Source organism: Cryptotermes secundus, unplaced genomic scaffold, assembly GCF_002891405.2.
Source record: "Cryptotermes secundus unplaced genomic scaffold, Csec_1.0 scaffold602, whole genome shotgun sequence".
NCBI classification, from domain to species: Eukaryota; Metazoa; Arthropoda; class Insecta; order Blattodea; family Kalotermitidae; genus Cryptotermes; species Cryptotermes secundus.
Genome location: NW_019739219.1, coordinates 183,856 through 203,224, shown reverse-complemented (window position 1 = coordinate 203,224; position 19,369 = coordinate 183,856). Strand labels below are relative to the sequence as shown.

General features: G+C 42.7%; 1 protein-coding gene across 1 annotated transcript in view; it reads left to right on the top strand.

Moving 5' to 3' along the window:
* Positions 1-19,369, top strand: part of LOC111871743 (RYamide receptor) — a 50,314-nt gene that overhangs the window by 9,909 nt on the left and 21,036 nt on the right. The window contains exon 2 of the mRNA XM_023865045.2: positions 2,870-3,132. Within this exon, the coding sequence (XP_023720813.1) occupies positions 2,870-3,132 (263 nt within the window). The remainder of the gene's footprint in view (positions 1-2,869; positions 3,133-19,369) is intronic.

Sequence of the window (19,369 nt, the reverse complement as noted above, 5' to 3'; positions counted from 1 at the left end):
TGAGTCTCCATTACAAAACCAAAAACGTTCATGTTGTTTATCTATCAGTTCCGCAATAATACGATGCCCATAACATGCAGATAAATGTAGAAAAAGGCAAATTTGTTCTTGTTCTTAATTAATTAATCACCACTCGTTGAAGACACTTGGTTAGTGGAGGTATAGCTCCATCATTCTTGGCCTTCGCACTTAATGAAGTGATTGGTCAGTTTCGCGTCATGGCTTCTTTACCCACGGTGAAATATCCCCCGGTATCCAATAGATAGGAGGTTGGTTGGACCGAGTAATCGGCCTGGACGCCATGAGGAACAGGAAAGACTTGCCCCTGCCAGGAATCAATCCCCGGCCTTTCAGCCCGTAGCCTGTCGCTGTACCAACAGATCTACTGCTGCTAACTTAGAGTCTGTGTAAGAAACACGAAGGATTTTGTTGCTCAGAGAAGTGGTACATATGGTAATCACCATTCCTTACAAGGGTTAATCTGAACCCCTTCCATAGTCTAGTTGCCAGGATTGATATGACTGAAATAAGGTGCTACTGAAATGCAATTTTTCCGAACCGTATCCAAAAATCCACTTATTAAGCAGTTTAGATAATGTAAAAATATATATGCCCCTTTAATGAAACACTTCCTATTATCACACTAAAGAAAGGCCTTTTGTACCTGATTGAAACAATATCACGTCGATATACTACCGACCATTCGGAAAGGTGACTGATTTTAATTAGAGCAACGAACACGAATTTGCATGTGATTTCAACAGAGCAAGCGATTGCTTGGCCGGTCACGGTAGCCGAGCGGTGTAAGGCATGTACTGTCTTCGCTCGCTCGGAAGCCGGGATCGTGGGTTCGGATCTGATTCCTGTGAGGTACGAACTGAATTCTTATATATTATTCTTATACACTGCCGGTCACGGTAGCCGAGCGGTCTAAGGCATGCACTGTCTTCGCTCGCTCGGAAGCTGGGATCATGGGTTCGAATCCCACTCAGGGCATGGTTGGTTGTATGTGTACAAGTAGAGGCCTTGCGACGAGCTGATCACCCGCCCAAGGAGTCCTACCGAATGTCTAAGATCTAGAAAAGCCGAAGTGAACGGGGAAGTTTCATGGAGGTAGGCCTACGCCCACTGGGGCTGTAGTGCCAAGGAAAAAAAATCTCGTAATTAATAAATCGGATTAGCGTAGATTGTAGCAGAAATGTTACTTGTGAAATTTTGCCTTGAAAAATAATTGAGTTCTCTTTATACTTCAATCGCCTATAGACGTACAGTATACTGACCCGCCGTACTAGTGTGGCAGAGAAGTTGCCGCAGAAGAACGGCGACATGTAAATAAACACTGCAACAACCCAGAAAAGGACTAACGAGATAATCAGCAGACCACCTAGTTAACTAAATAACCCGTTAGGTAGCTGATCACCTAACAAACTAGCTAACTACTACATATATACGCAACAGAATGAATAGGTAAATATATAAGTGAATGAATTAATAACCTCCTTACAGCAGTTAGCATTCATAATACAAATATTATGCTTCTGGACATTATCCAATCGTTCCGTTTTTATTTAAAACATGACGTTTCGGAGACTGGTAGCTGTACTAATTGAGCCAAACTGAATATGTTCTGCCTGAAGACAGGTATATGAAACCAGTCTCCTAACGGTTCTGTTTCAAATAAAAGCAGGACGATTTATAACGCCCGAAACATAATATTTGTATTACTGTGTACCATCGTCACAAATTTTAGATCTTGTTTACATTCAGAATATTTTACTAATTTATTAATTTGTCTTTAGTCAGAACTCTTTCAAATGCTGAAAGTAAATACAGCATCATCTAATAAATTGTAGAGTGAATAATAAGCTAGAAGAGGATTTGAAAGGAAGCGGCAATGGCAGTCTGTCTGTCTGTCTGTCTATCCGTCCGTCCGTCTGTCTATCTATCTATCTATATCTATGATTTCCCACAACTCTGGCATTTATTTGGAGAGACGGATTACACTGACACAGTGGCAGTGTAATCGATGTCCGGTCCAAGATTTGAAGCAGACAAGCAGACCGGAACGTAGCTCAATACTGTAGCGATATTCATACCGTACCGTCAGTGGGTTTCCTGGCGTACAAGAAGACCGCATGCTTAGTGAAGCCAGGGTAAGAGAAAGGTAGCTTATCTATGGTCATTTCAGACATTGATGGTGGCTCACTCCCATGTTCATTTTGCTCTTGGGCGTTTGCATTGTGTGGATATGGACAGTTGCAGACGATTAGAAGGTATATACTGCCTTCGTTGTCAGGGTAGTACACTAGGTGGCCATTAAAATGGCCGTGTCTCATAAATTTCCTTGTCCACTGTTCCTGTTAGTCCATTCACGGCACAAGTTCCACTCTACCCCTCCCCAAGTTAGTGTGTTGGGGCAAATCCTATAAATACATGAATACTTATTCATCTTCCTCGTTTCGAACTAGAAGTTGGAGGCAGCGTGTGTTTCCGAAACGTCGGCAACGCTTCCACATGCGCACATTTCGATGACTCGAGAATGGATACAGCGATACTGTACAGAGAGATTGTAAATTATTGTAGGAGTTTCCGTGGCATGTAGACGGAAACCCCGACGGTATTTTAGAATCACCCTAGAAATATTATGTTTTGGACATTATCTGTCTTCTTGTCTTTATCTAAAAACCGTCCTGTTTATTTTCCAAAACACAATGGTTTTTAGATAAATACAAGACAATGGACAGTATCGAAAAACATAATAATTGTACTAATATACCATTGTCAAACACTGTTAGATCTTATTTAGAATCACCCTGTATATAGCCTGTGGAAACGATTGTGCTTCATGAAGTTATTGTTGTAATTGCAGGCTGTGTCAGTATTTGTGAGTGCATACACCTTAGTGGCCATCAGTGTGGATCGCTACATGGCCATCATGTGGCCACTGAAACCCCGAATTAGCAAGCGACATGCCAAGCTGACTATCGGAGTAGTATGGATCGTGGCGCTGGGGACAGCACTGCCCATCCTGTTGCTCTCGAGCCTGAGCCAGCCGAATCCTTGGTACGAAGAGTGCGGGAGGTTTGTGTGCGAGGAAAAGTGGGACAACGCTCAATACCGCTACTGCTACACGTGAGTCTAACATCACTACTCATCGAGGATTGATTATAAGATGTATTTCAAATTTGAGGCCCACAAAACAGTGACTGTGCATTTTCATTATATTATGACGTGTAGACACATTGCTAGGCAACGGCTCAGTATACGCGTTCCAGCGAACACGCAATAATAGGAGCCGTCCTCTCTGTGGACCAAGCTACAACTCATTGTTAGGTAACATAATACTTAATAAGCGAATACAGTGTTTTCTATGGTGTCCGACCTGAGGTTATATAAAGAGAGAGTGATTGTAGTTAGGGGGACGTCCGTGTGGAAGCGGGTTAGAATATCTCCACCGTGACCCTGCGAGTCGTAGGAGGTGACGAAAAGGGAAGTCACATTCCAAGAATATTCCTGGTACTCATTTCTGTTAGAGACTGAGTCGACCCCAGGGCCATAGTGCGGCTGGAAGGATTAGGTAAATTGAAAGAAATCCTTCAGGCTTGTAGCGTAGTGGCTCAACCAACTACGCTACCGCCTGGTCCCTTAAAATTATTGTACGACACCTAATCAACACAAAGCGTAGTCTGTTATGGGACGTAACACCGCATACTTTCATAGACGTATACCAGGTTCTCATGACAGTGACTATGAAGGGGTACTGTCTCCTGGGAGGTGACAGCGTGTATATTTAAAGGTCCTTATAACGGCGACTCTGAGAGTTACTGCTGTCTGGGATGTGGTGCCACTTAAGCAGACTGCACTACTTCGTTCCGAGAAGATGTTTCTCCTCATGCTAACATCCGAGAGCATCTTATGCCTCAAATTACTGAACGTAAATTAAGCATGTCTTAGAGCAAAGCTCTGAAGAGAATATTTGAACTCAAGAGGGATGAAATGGGGTGCGGAATGTTAATAGCTATGAGATTCACACTCTATATATATTCACCATATACAGGCGCTTCAATCAGTAAGAATATGATAGGCTTCGAATATAGAACGCATAGAATCGATGAGAAATTGATTAATTTTAATTGAGTATTTCTACACCCGTCGACACAGCAGGTTTTAAAAAAATTTACAAGTATAGATTTAAAATTAGATCTTAAAATGTTAAAAGCAAGACGTGTTTCGACCCTTATTGGGTCATCACCAGGTGTATTGTTTATGCTTAGGTGGTGAACTTGTTTTTAATATGGATCCATAGTTTGAATATGACTATATAACATGTAATATTATGCTTTGTAACAAAACTCTTGGTATTATCTACTTCTTAGTCCAATTTGATGGTTTTAGATATAATTAGATTACTGTATATCTATGTAAGATTTGAGGCTTTCACGGCGGTGACTATGAAGAAAGCAGTCTTCTGGGATTTGGCGTTCTCACGGTCTCTTCGCTTGCAGATTTCTTATACTTTTTCTTCTACCCTGAAGATGGAGGCGATACGTTTCTCCGAAACGTCGGTTAACACCACATATACACGGTGCCAAATCCCAGAAGACTGCTTTCTTCTTACTGTATATCTAGTTGATTGTTAAATTAAATTAAGATAGAAATTAGAAATAAATATATGAATATTTATTAGTTGTTTCGATTGTATACTGGTTCCTCACTAGGTGGGTATGCTGTTATGAACTCTTGTTATATCCACGTACGTTACCTCCAATTTAATCGGGTTCAAATTTGGGTGTAGTGGCTCTATCGTTGAGACGTTATAAGATGGTACATGGGGAATTCCCGTGTTGTCTTGTAGCTGGTCGTTTGGACCCTGTCGGAGCTGTTGTGTCTCCTACTTGTTATTGTTGATTCATTTTGTTTGGGAAATCTTAAGAAAAGAGACCACTTTTGAAGTTTGAAGCATAGATAGAAGGATAATATGAAGATTATTCTTTGAGCCGGAAGTAATATTTATACCTGTATTTAATGACTACCTCATGAATACGTAAGGGGAAATTGAGGTATAGCTCCACCATTCGTGACCTTTGTACTAGATAAAGGTGAGTGATCAGCTTCACGCTTCGGCCACTTACCTTGCAAGGGAGAAATCCCCTATTCTCTTTATATGCGAGTCTGGGTGAACCTCAGAATCAGTCTGGACGCTAAAATAAACATCTTTTGCCCCTGCCGGTAATCGAAACGGGAATCCTCCGTCGTCCAGCCCATAATGTAGGTGCTATACCGACTGCTTTAGTAGAGAGAATATGACGTTCTTGAAGTGGTTCACATTTCTCTGCATAGGAGCGGAGACGTGCGCTGCTGAACTCAGCAGTGAACTTTCGTTGGTCATGAGAACATAATATCCTTTGACCAGCTGAGCGACTGTTAGATGTATTGCTGCAGGAGGCGGATGTGGGTGTATTGTGTTGGCGACAAATGATCTTGCTGTCTGTGCGCCCTCCCTAAGACCGCCTGTGCTGTCCCACATGTGTTACTTACGCTGTCGTGGGCTTATGCTAACTGATACTCGTACATGTGACTGCTACGCTTGTTGTCTGTACTTTATATACAGAGCATGAACTACAGTCACTTTCAGGTATTGTTCTTTGGGCTCACATTTCTCAGTTTTGTATCCAATTTAAATAATTTACTAAAAAGCTAAAATTTTCCCTGTGCTTAACTAATTAAGTACTAAACAGTTAAGGCGTATGAGGGGTTGTATTTTCCTGACCTCGACTCTAACTGGAGGTAAGTTCTTGGCTTCAGGCCCTGGCCACTTTACTCCAGGGGAAAGAGCTGTCTGTACCCATTAGGTAGGAGGCTGGTTGGGTTCCAGAGCCGATATGGACAAAGTGGAGAAGAGAAAATTCTTGACTCTACCGGTACTCTTAACTCAGAACCTTTGGTCGTCCTGCGCGTAGCCAGTCCCTATACCGACTACGCTACCCCGGCTCGCAAAAACATATGTAAACTACAAGCATGTCATGAATTAGATAACCAAGGCCGCGTCATAGCTCCAGCGGTCTGAGTCGACCCCACCACCGAGGCGGCCCGGGTTCCATCCCGGGTCTGGTCAAGTGGGATTTGTGGTGGACGGAGTGGCGTTGGGGCGGGATTTCTCCGAGTACTTCGGCTTACCCTGCCAATCTTCATTCCATCAAATTCTCTATCATCATAATCACCAGGGGCAGGCTGCAATAGGTCAATCAGTGGCCGCCGTGCCGAGTGGACCCAGTTGGACTCCACCCCCCACTAAGCGAATTACATATGTAACTGCATGGAACATAGTCATTGTTGACAAACCAACAGACGTTGAGCTAGTATGAGAGTTCCCAGTATTGCACAAAAGCAATAAAATCATTGCCGTGTTCACAAAAGTCCGCCACTGGTCCCTATTCTGAGCCAGTTTATCCATTGTACACAATCATTTCCTAGTTTTTAAGATCCATTTTAATAATATGATCACCTAATTAATTGGTTTTTTGAGTGATGATTTCTCTCAGATTCTCATTTCAAAATCGGGTACACAGTTCTCTTCTGCCCTATGTGTTCTACATGCCCCGTCCATCTAACACTCCTCGATTTGATCATCCAAATAATGATTTATGATATGTAAAATTTATGAGGCTCGTCACTGAGTAACTTTCTTCATCTTCCCTTTACTGAATACCTCTTGCATCCCGATATTTTTCTCAGAACTCTGTTCTCAAATTCCCTCAGTCTGTGTTCTTATCCCTTTAAAGCCTAGTGGTTACTGTACCTGCCAACAGCTTTAACATACTGAAGCTCTGAATTCTGCCCACGCAGTGTATTTATATGCTTCGTGTGGTTGTCACAGTAAACAGTGACTGTTTCCCTAAACAGCATTAACCTGTTGGGCTTTGTAGCGGAGACGTAATGTGTTTCCTGTGAGGTACGAGTCATATTTACATAAATTATTTAAAATAAATTCACTCTTTAAAGAAACAATGTGGGGAATCAAATTTTAACCCATTCAACAAGTCAGTATAGAGACGGGCTACAGGCTGGAAGGCCGGGGTTTGTTTCCCAGTAGGGGCAAGGAATTCTTTCTACTCCACAGAGTTCCTGGGGTTCACCCAGCCTCCTATCTAACGGTTACTGGGGTTCGTTGCCAGGTGGTAATGCGGAAGTGAAGCTAACCACACGCCTGCATTTAGCGCCGAGGTCAAGAAAGATGGAGCTATACCTCCACTCCACCATTTATATTCATTGTGTAATGCTTAATTAAATAAACGCAGGGACAACTTTACCTGCTTTCTAAACAACAAGAGAAATTATAGTTTTGTATGTTTTCATAACGGGAATTTTTCCATTCATCGTTAACCTCTCCATAAGGTGAGCAATTTTTGAACCCTTTCTGTTTTCAATGTCTCTTCATCAGTCGTCCTGTTTCTTTTGGCAATCGAAATGCACATCGTTGTCGTTCTTTCGGTTTGTCTGGCTAGCTCGGTTCTTCCTTCTTTCAAGTCTAAATGTTCGTCTCTGCATTTTCGGGCTTTTGTCGTTTATTTCATTCCCTCCTAGGAGCAGTTCAGGCATCCACGTATTGCAGCTGTTAGGCTTTATCTGCGGCAAATTATTTTGACTTCGTTCTATGTTTTCCTTCTTTTAGAATATCCTCCTGAATTGCTGTCTTCCACACCCTTCTTTGTTTTCTGCTTCGACCCCCTTGAGTATTGGAATCCTGTTCGTCCCTTTTTACTGACTCTTTTCTTCTTTAGTTTATGTCCAACACATTCCCACATTCTGCTTTGAATTCCCAACATAATTTCTTCCTGTCTGTTTTGCTCCAAAGCTCGTGGTTGGAGGTAATTTCCATCCATCCTGTGTGTAGAAATCTCATCAAATAGCTTTTGAAAAATGCTCTTAGTTGAGACAGAGGTAAAGTTGTCTCTCTGCTTAACTAAGCACAAAACCATGAAAACTGTCAGAAGGTGTAGGCACAGCTGCAGGCTGGATGGGCTCCAGATTAGGTCTGGACGCTATGGAGAAAATTTTTGCCCCTGCCAGGAATCGAACCCCAGCCGTCCTGCTCGTAACCCGTCGCTATACTGACTAAGTTCTAAAACGGAAGCTTCATAGAGAAACCCGTGCAGTACATCTTACAAATAAGTAAAAGTCAAATCTGAAACGACGATAGATTTCAAATTTCACACAGCAGAGTTTGTTGTCGCTCAAACAAAAGAAATAGAACTTACTGTTTACTTTTAATATGTCATCATCAAGTAACTATTTTTATTAGTATCTGAGGTTCCCACACCGATGGTTATGAAGAATTCTCTCTCCTGGGATATAACGCAATATAGTCTACTGAAAGTCAGCTGACGTTTCGGCTGTACATATCGCCACCATTTTTAGCCAGGTAAGACAGAAGCGTAAAATCAGGTGCAAACACAGCGCTCTCTTTGCCATCTGCTTCGACACAGGTTTCTTGTATAATTTTTTTTTAATTCTGTTAGTGGGAGGTGGAGTCGAGCTGGGTCCACTCGGTACGGCGGCCACTGAATGGCCTATTGTAGCCTGCCCCTGCCACTTTGTCTACCATAAATCCCACTTGACGAGACCCGGGATCCAACCCGACTAACCGCTTGAGCTATGGCGCGGCCTTCTTCATCCCTGAAAATAGAGGCGACATGTTCGTCCGAAACGTCGGTTGACTTTCAGTGGACTACACGGCGTTATATCCCAGAAGATAGAGTTGGTTAGTTATTTACACATTTCAGTAATGTGACTGCTCCGATATAAAATGTTGCAGAGACATTACAAAGCCTGCAACTCAGATACACGTCTTATTTTTATACGTTTATTTTGTTCTTTATCCAATTTCACTTTTATTTTTAATTTTATTCTTAACTTTAGATTTTATGTAATTATTTCAAAATATTATTAAGCCATCGAAGAGCACATCACATGCGAATAATATTTATATACATGGTGTAAAAAGGCTAAAAAATGATCCATGTTACAAAAAAGGCAAAAATTTCGAGAATTTAAAAATTAGTATTTTTGATGTACCAACTAAGGATTAAATAGAAGGTCGAAATAATTATAAAAAAAACGAATGAAACTATTAGATACGCAGTAAGGATTCATTAATGGTCACAAAAATAAAGAATCAAAGATTTTTTTTTACTAATCTTGCTGTCAAAATGGAACAGGATGCAGGAACTGAAAATTCTTAGTTCTGTACGTTTTGGCAGAAAAGTTTCTCTGAATACCGGATGCGACTGTGTGTCGGTTTTGTTTCTTTATACAGCTTTAAATATCTGTATGATTTCCCCTTTGGGGATTTATTTCTTTCGAAATATCTCAGCGCCTTTCATATGACCTCTTGGATTCTTTAGTTGGCATTTACTAGAATTATAACGCTCACAGTGGCCGCGCTTTCTGAGGCATGAAATGTTTGCGTTCGCTCGAACACTGAGATCATGTGTTCGAATCCCCCTCTAGGCATGGATGTCTGTGTTTGTGTTGTTCTGTGTGTATGTAGAGTCCTTGCGACGGACTGATCCCCCGTCCAAGTTGTTCTACCGACTGTATTTAGGAACATGAGACTGAAAAAACGGCCAAGGCATAACAAAGAGCTTTACAGCCCGGGTAGGGCTGTCTAGGGTTGTGTAAGAAATACACGCCGATATGTCCCAGAAGACTATATTCATGAGCTTTAGCAGAGTTTACATAACTGAACAGTAACGATTTTTGTGCTCACACCTGGTGTTCAGAGGAAAATGTTGGCATTGGGACCCCTGAGTCCCGAATTCTGGTTTATATTGACTCAACGGGCAGCCCTTCTCACTTTGCAGAAAGTGTTAAAGTGTATGAATTATGCATGCCAGTCTCTTGTGTACATAGCAGGAACACAGCAGTCCCGGTGTTCCCCGTCGAATTGGCATCTCTTTCGTTTGTCCTTGAAGATGTTAGCAGCCTGTAAAGTGGCTCTGGCTTTCAATGTTTGCTCTTGCGACTTTCATATTAAAAGTCTGAGAGGTCCCCCGAAACACACGCGAGTAAAAGTTTCCGACGTACTGTCATGTCACCACCACCAAACACGTGCCTCGCATTTGGGAGATTCAAGCTTCGGTTCTTGACTCAAGAGTTGGGATATTGTGACTAAAGTTTTTGTGTTTTTTTTTTACCCAATGGGAGTAAACGACGGTAATATAAGGGAATTCGACTAAAGGAAGTTAAGAGAGAGTTACGCGAAGATGACGAAGAAGAAAGACGGAAAGAGGAAGAGAAAATTAGGAGGAGGAAGTGGAAGAGAATATGATTGGGATAAACCAATAGAAATAGCGAAGAAACTTAGAAATGAAGTAGAAAGGGACACAGAAGCAGAAGAAACGTATGTAAAACAGGGACGAAATTGCGGAAGAAGAGGGAGAAGACGGACAAGGAGAAAATGAATTAAGGAAAGTACGAAAAAGGTAAGGTGTAGGAGGGGAAAGAAATAGAGGAGAAGAGAAGGAAGATGGAAAAAAAGAAGGAAAGGAATATACATTTAAGAGATGAGTAGGAATTTAAAAAGGAGAAAAAGATGCAGAAGGACTGAGAAGAAAATGAAATAAGGAGAAAAGAGAAGAAACTTAGGAAGATGCATAACAGAAAGTTGAAATGAATAAGAAAAGAAAGGGAGTGAAAATAACATGAAAGAGTTGCGAAGGAATGTAACACCCTGTAGCCCGACAAATGTTCAGCAGCATTGATACCGTCCTTTGGTTTGAGTTCAGCTACGTACTCTTAGAATCAGGTGGCTTGCTCTGTCGTCTGCAGCCCTGCCTTTTACCCACCCCTGGCGTCGAGAAATCCGCTTATGCTCTTAGGTCTGCTGTTGGCTAGTTGAAATTGAAAAGAGCACAGAAGCCGTTTCGCTTGAGAAACGGTAGAAATTAGAAATTGTGGCTTTGGCAGGAAATAGAGCTCCACATTATCCCTTGGAGAAAGACAGGACTTATGCGTGCCCATAATCTGTTTCCCCTCCCATCACTTTTCGGTTGACATTTGGTCCATAACCTCAGACATAATAATTATATCTCTTTGGGTTACAGTGTCACGTGTACTAGAGATTATAGATTGGTTTTGGATTGGATGATTGGAATTATTGACAGCTTATTCACACAACTCCGACTACAGTCAATACACCGTTAGCGCTGTCCGCACACTTTATATTTCACTGTTACACATACACTAATGTTCTCAGTCTTCACTAGTCGTATCCTGGCAACGGCTTTATCGCAACCTCACTGAAACTGCAGCACACATGAAGTCTTCTTTGAACCGCCTAACTCCTTTCTTATGCTTCTTCTCAATCACTTTCGACCACCATCTCCAGAACTCGACCCATTTCTTGACAACAAATGAACTCTTCTTCGACTGAAGTCTCTCAAACGACCTTCTTTGTCCCTTTATAACCTCTCGGTACCGACCACGCAGAAAAGACATTCTCTCTATTGTTGAGAAGGCTTGTTTACTGATCCGTTGCCTAACAGTGGACGTCCTATTGTTGCGCGCCTACGCTTCCGCGGTAGTATGTTTACCGAGTCGTTGCCCAGCAATGGGTATGCACGTCACAAAAATTTAAAAATTCCGCAGTTTTATTTAGTCAGCCAGGAGCAAAGTTTCTTACAAATGATGTTGATCAATCATAGAATATAATTTCGTAATTTTGAGTGTCGGGCTCCGAAACGCGAATTCATTCAGGAGTCGTGCCTTGACCCCGGAAAAGAAGAGGTCGCGTTTCATACAATTTTATTTTGAAGAGATACATTCTGTGACTAAACTGAAATTAATTCCCATTACGCAAAAAGGGTGTCGGAAAAGCTGAAATCCTGTCGATATAATGACTAGGCTACGGGCTGGATGACCGGAATTTGATTACCGGCAGGGGAAGGAAATTTTTCTTTTCATAGCATTCAGAATTAGAATGATCAAGTCAAGGAGGATGAGGTGGACAGGACATGTAGCACGAATTGGGGAGACGAGGAATGCGTATAGGATATTGGTGAGAAGGCCAGAAGGAAAGAGACCACTGGGAAGACCAAGGCATAAGTGGGTGGATAATGTTAAAATGGATCTTAGAGAGATAGGATGGGATGTTTTGGATTGGATTGATCTCGCTCAGTATAGGGACCAGGGGAGGGCTGTTGTGAACAAGGTAACAAACCTTCGGGTTCCATAAAATGCTGGGAAATTCTTGAGTAGCTGCAGAATTGGCTGCTCCTTTAGAAGGGCTCAGCTCCACGCGTAAGCAAGTAAGTAAGAATTCAGAGTGGTTCTGGAGCCCACTCGGCCTCTTATCCAGTGAGTACTGGGATTTCTCTCCCCGGGGATAAACCAGCAGAAGCATGAAGCTGATCGTTCAACTCCACCTGGTGCCGAAGCCAAAAGTGTTTCAGCTGTATCTCAGTTCCCACATATGCATTCAAGGCATATTTCCTAATCACATGATTAATTGCAGGAGCAACTGTATTTTTTGTTAATGTTACGTTTATCCAAACTTCTTTGAGTTTCGTATTAAAGTATATTTTGTCTCTTATTTGATTTGGCATGGAATAACAGACTGTCGGAAATAAATCTAACGTTGCGCTCCGATTCCATGTTGCGTCGGAATTAATCCTTTCATTAACAGCAGCTTTACATATTTATACAAGAAAAGCTATTCCTGGAACACGCCGTGGGAGCCCATAGAATTGTTAACGTCGAGGCTCCCACATTTTCTAGACAATCGGCTCTCAGATGGCCGTAAGGTTGTCAGCCTTAAGCTCCGGTCGCCTTTACTCCCAGGAAGATTCCTGGTACTTATTTCTGCTGGAGTCTGAGTCGACACCAGCGCCATAATGCGGCTGGAAGGATTAGGTTTATTGAAAAATCCAATGACTTAATCGGGACTCGAACCCGTGAACTTCCGGCTTGTAGCATAGTGCCTCAACCAACTGTGAGACTCCGTGCTTCCTTCTCCTGTGGAGCTAAGCTACCCAGTGAGCTCGGTTCTTTCCCTATTTCCACTTCCCACAATTCCAGTCACAGTCTCCTGATTTCCCTCAGCGAATGTTGATGCCGAAGTCACCAGCAGGGTGATTGGGTAAAGGGACGAGGTGCAAAGTTGAGATCACCAATAATTAAGATAGGAAGTGGCAAGTGAAAAACATTGTTAAGTAAAGTTTCGCAAGAATATACTGCCTCCATCTTCAGAGTTGAAAATTAATCTAAGCAAGAAGCTGGCGGAAAGATTTGTTGCCGAACTAGACGGCGGTACTTCCCAGAAAATAGTTCTCTTCGTAGTCAGCGCTCTTAAGAGCAGGAAGCTCAACTAAAAAAAAGTTACGCTGTCAAGTCCGTATTTGTAGTGCTCATAAAAGCACCGGATCATAAAACTGGCTTCTTTATGATGACGCAGTCCTTGAAGGGGCTATAAACCAAGTTCCCTTATCCATTGCATGAGCTTCAGCAGTGAAGTTGGTTGTTGTTAATATTCTTTCGTAAGCGAAACGCTAATTAGCTCTACGTAAACACTGCTGAAGCTACTGTTTGTTCCATTTTTGCGAAATAAGTGATTTTTATCTTGTGGAACTTTTCTAAATTCAAAAGGTAGGCACTTAGAGAAAACAAACGTTTTTTTATTGCTAGTGGGGTGGGACTAGTCCCTTGTACTTGCGGCCACTTCTGGCCTATTGTACCAGCCCCAGAAGATACGTGAGGGTGACTGTGGAGCAATTGGTGGAATGAAGATTGGCAGGAGAAACCGAAGTACTCGGAGAAAACCTGCCCCAGCGCCACTTTGTCCACCCCAAATCCCACTTGACTAGACCCGGGATCGAGCCCGGGCGGCCGCGGTGGGAAGCCAGCGACTAACCGTTTGAGCTGTGACGTCTAAACAAACGTTTACTATCATCTGAGACTAAAAATAGATCCATATTTGATTAGTTATATTCATTTAGCCTATTTCTACGTTTGACAGCAATGGAATGTATTCAGTATATTGGTTTCAGTGAGGAATTAGCAAACCGGATGTGTTAAGTGCATACATTTGTGCTGGAGGCTTATTATTATACTGACATTAGCATAAAGTCCGTTGAAATTTCAACGGATAATCGTTGTGGTCATCAACATCATGGCTGATAACAATTTCACGTGTCCGGAGTGCCGTGACTTGTGATAATGGGTTCTGGATTTCATGATTTGGTTCATTGCTACTTTTTTACTATTACACTTAATTATTACAGCTTACAATCAATCTTGAGCGCCGAGGCCCCCCTTCGTTCTGTTTCTCCTTCTACGACTGCTTCCTGGGATTCAGTTACGTGTTGTAACCCGGTGCGGACTGCAAACAGAACACCTGTTATAATCTGCATATCCGTTGCCACGGGAATGCGTGTTTACCAAACCGTTGTCCAGAAACGGTTTATTCGGCGTTGTGTCGGAAACCATGTATTTATTCCAAAGCAACGACTCCGTTTTCTTAGTATTTACATCTTGTTACCTGGTAACGACTCGTTCACTGCTGTTGTTTTAGCGGGAACGTGATTTTTGGGCCGTTGCTCAGCAACGGATATTTTGCTGTGGCGTCACCATTCCGGCTTTCAGCCGTCACGTCATAGTACTTTCCTTAGCTCAGTGCGAACGGCTCCTTTACATTACGTAGCACATGAGGGGCATATAGAAATTATTATTTGAATATACGCGCTCTGAGCTTAAAAGTTCCAGAAAATATGCTATCTTTATACAAAGACTTCGATGTACAACGTCATCTGTTATCAGACACTACGGTCAAGGTAGTTCAAAACCGTCAAGTGGCGCCTCTATCGGCATACTGCGAACTCGTGGCAACTGACGGTGAACGAATATGATAATACTTCTTACCTGTATAGGAGGGTATACAGGTAGTTTGGGTGTTTTCAGTAACCACGTTTTAGAAAGAATATTTCAATACCGCCTTTGTTTCTCTCTTCAGGTAAAATCAAGCGTCTCAGGAATACAAATCTAGAGCCATATCTCTAGACCAAACTGCTCTGTGTAATATAATATTAAAATGTATATTTATACTCACTCGCTCATGGAGCTGAGTCCTTCTTGAGGAGCCGACAGTTGTGCAGCTACTGAAGAATTTCCCAGCATTTTGTGGAACCCGAATGTTCAGTACCGTGTTCACAAGAGCCCTCCACTGCTCCCTATCCTGAGCCAGATCAGTCCAATCCATACCATCTCATCCTATCTCTCTAATATCCATTTTAATATTATCCACCCACCTACGCCTTGATCTTCCCAGCGGTCTATTTCCGTCTGGCTTTCCCACCAATATCCTATGCAGAAATATCTAAAAAAAATGTGAAAAATTTAAATTTAAATTGTGATTAGAGAAGGGCAGTAAAGTAATTGGCCTGTCCTCTTTGAAGGGATTCAAGAGAATAGCGGAAACTGAATTTAGAAACATTTGGTTGGGAAGGAGGAGATTCCTGTCAGATACGGCTAGGTTAAACCGGATTACCGCTACTCTAATTTACTCTGTTTCAAAAGAGTGAAGCATCATGCATAAATACATCACCCGGTCTTGTTACCTAACCTACTTATCTGAGTGTCACTCAGGTCTTCCTGCAGATCCAGATGGGTATTGAAACAGTTAGTTTAATTAAGCTTTGCAGTCGATGCGCTTCGCGTGTTTCCCGTCCCCTCGTACTCGTGAGCTGTGCTCTAAGCAGTGATCAAGTTAACCGCGCTAAAACAATTGTGATGCCGAGAACGCTAGATGAATCTCACATATGAGGTAACAAGATAGCACTGGAAAAGCTTACTCGCTTCTTCCCCCCCCCCTTGGCACTACAGCCCCAGTGGACCTAGGCCTACCTCCAATAACTTCTCCGTTCACTTTCCGTTTTTCTAGATCTTACACATTCGGTAGGACTCCTTGGGCGAGTGATCAGCTCGTCGCAAGGCCTCTACCTGTACACAAACAGAAAAACGCACACAAACATCCATGCCCTGAGTGGGATTCGAACCCACGATCCCGGTTTCCAAGCGAGCGAAGACAGTGCATGCCTTAGACCGCTCGGCTACCGTGACCGGCAGTGTATAAGAATAATATATAAGAATTCAGTTCGTACCTCACAGGAAACAGATCCGAACCCACGATCCCGGTTTCCAAGCGAGCGAAGACAGTGCATGCCTTAGACCGCTCGGCTACCGTGACCGGCAGTGTATAAGAATAATATATAAGAATTCAGTTCGTACCTCACAGGAAACAGATCCGAACCCACGATCCCGGTTTCCAAGCGAGCGAAGACAGTGCATGCCTTAGACCGCTCGGCTACCGTGACCGGCAGTGTATAAGAATAATATATAAGAATTCAGTTCGTACCTCACAGGAAACAGATCCGAACCCACGATCCCGGTTTCCAAGCGAGCGAAGACAGTGCATGCCTTAGACCGCTCGGCTACCGTGACCGGCAGTGTATAAGAATAATATATAAGAATTCAGTTCGTACCTCACAGGAAACAGATCCGAACCCACGATCCCGGTTTCCAAGCGAGCGAAGACAGTGCATGCCTGAGACCGCTCGGCTACCGTGACCGGCTACTCGCTTCTTATATATGCATATTTCCCACATACCTTATTTACTGTTGGTTGAGGCACTATGCTATAAGCCGGTAGGTCGCTGGTTCGATTCTCAATGAGCGTATTAGAATTTTCAATTAACCTAATCCTTCCAGCTGCACTATGGTCATTGGGTCGACTCAGCCTCTGGCAGAAATGAGTACCAGGAGTCTTCCAGGGGGTAAAAGGCGGCCGACACGTAAGGCTTGACGTCTCACGACCCTATGGGCCTCCGCGGTCTGTTACAGGAATACTTTTTCCTTACCTTATTTACTGTTAACTGAGTAACTCCATGGAGATGAGTCCTTGAGAATCCATCAGCTGTGCAGCTACTCAATAATTTACCAACATTTTATGGAACCTGAAATTTCATTACCGTGTTCACAGAACCCTCTACCGGTCTATATTCTGATCCATATGACTCCAGTCCATACCACCCCATAGTCTCTCTCTAAAATGCATTTTAATATTATCCACGGATCTAAATCTACGTTTTCCTGCTAGTTATTTCCTTCTGGCTTTACCACCAGTATCCTATGTGCATTCCTCTTATCCGTATTCGCTCTACATGCCCTGCCTTCCTCCCCCTCCTTGACTTAATCATTCTAATTATACTTGGCGAAGAGTACAAGTTATGAAGCTCCTCATTATGCAGTTTTCTCCAACCTTCTGTCACCTCATCCCTCTTCGCCCCAAATATTCTCCGTAGTATTCTGTTTCCATGGAATGGCTCTTTGTGACATTTCGTAATAAGCTTAATATATGCGATGAGGCGTTGTTAGTCCCACTGCCTACTGTTGCATACCTGATTATTCTTAACGTTCGTTTATCTATGATACAAACGTAGAGCCGCAAACAAACTCGCACTGAGCGTGACATGAAATAGTTCCTTTCGTGTGTGGGAACTGCCCACATTCAAGCAAGTGTGACAACGCAAGCATCATTGCTTAGCAACAACGAGTAAACAACGGTTGCTAGGCAGAAACAAGTAAACAGCGGTTGCTAGGGAACTTATAAACACGGTAACCGGCAATAGCAGTACCTATTACGTAACCGTTTTCTATATGTCCGATCTAGGCTACATAAGAAGATACACTGAGTTACAGTGACAGTCTAGTTCTACCGTTCTTCAATACCAGTTCAGTGTTCGAGCAGTTCACTATTGTTGTTATCCATCTGTGTATACTGTGCAGCTGCAATAAATCCTATAGGACAGTTCAACTAGTGGTTGTCCATTCATACGACATCCCACATTAGTGACCCCGACGTGATTGGAGCTCGTCGTCTTCATCAAGCGCTAACAGCAGTTCTTCATCAGTATTCGTGTCGCCCAGTTCAGTTCGTGATATTGAAAGTTCCTTCTTTTTGTCCTCTGACACACATTTCTCACCAGATGTGGATTCCAATCTTTCACTAGACTGCGATTTTGAGGTATGGATAAAGTGCCTCACATTCCAAAGTCCATTAAGTGAGGAATCAGGACTTTTGCCGGAAAGTTCTGAAGTAATTAGTTGGGTTGTAGTTTGTGATGAGGGGTGTTGTGATTAGTCATTCGTCTGCATTCAGTGCGGGCAGATGTCTCAAGAGGGACAAATGCTCACCAAGGCAATTCAACCACCTGGATTTCATAGCACAATTCACGACCGACATCCGACACATCTCGGGACAGGACAACGTCGTTGCCGACGCGCTTTCCCGCGTCGAATCCGTCACGGCGCCACCATCCTACGACGTATTGGCCGCATCGCAGGACAGCGACGACGAGCTGTACCATCCCGCAACATGACTACGCACACCAGCTCCATGGCTGTACCATTTTCTCCAAAATCGACTTGGTACGAGCCTATAACCAAATTCCCGTCAATCCCGGTGATATACAGAAGACGGCCATCACCACTCCACGACATCCCACACGTGTTTCATTAAACATTCATCACATCGAGAAATGTTTCAATTAATATTTATGAATCTTAAATAGGTACGTTTTCTATTTTATATTTCCTTTGTTTGTTCGATAAAAAATTGTAGATATCAAAGAGATGAAACGTATCGCACTGCAGATAATAAGAAATTAATTTTCCTTGTGTTTAATAATGTATTTTTATCATCGAGAAAATGTCAATTAAATTTGTGTATCTTAACAATATATGTACTATACTCTATGCTTCAATTGTTTGTTCGGTATGAAGTTTATAAATTAAAAAAAAAAATGAAAGTATTTGCATTATGTAGGTAGTTTAGTTGGTTGAGGGGCTATGCTACAAGCCGGAAGATCGCGGGTTCAAGTCCCGATGAGGGCATTGGATTTTTTCAATTGACCTAATCCTTCCAGCCGCACTATGGCCATGGGGTCGGCTTAGCCTGTAACAGAAATGAGTACCAGGAATTAATTAAATAATTTTCCTGGGGAGTAAAGCGCGGCCGGCGCGTAAGGCTGACAACCTTACCGCCATCTTTGAGCCGATTGTCTAGATAATGTGGGACCCTCAACGTCTCACAACCATGTGGCCTGGTACAGGGATAGCTTTACTTTTTACTATATATTGTCGCGAATCGGGCGTATATCGCGACAAATAAATTCTCCATGTATTCGATGTAGCGAATTTTATTTCACACTCGCTCTTACAATCACCCAAATTACAGATTTACGGTTACTGCTATCTGCAGTATCACAATTAGTACACTCCAAATGCCAGAATACCACTGACTAGTTGCTGGCTAACT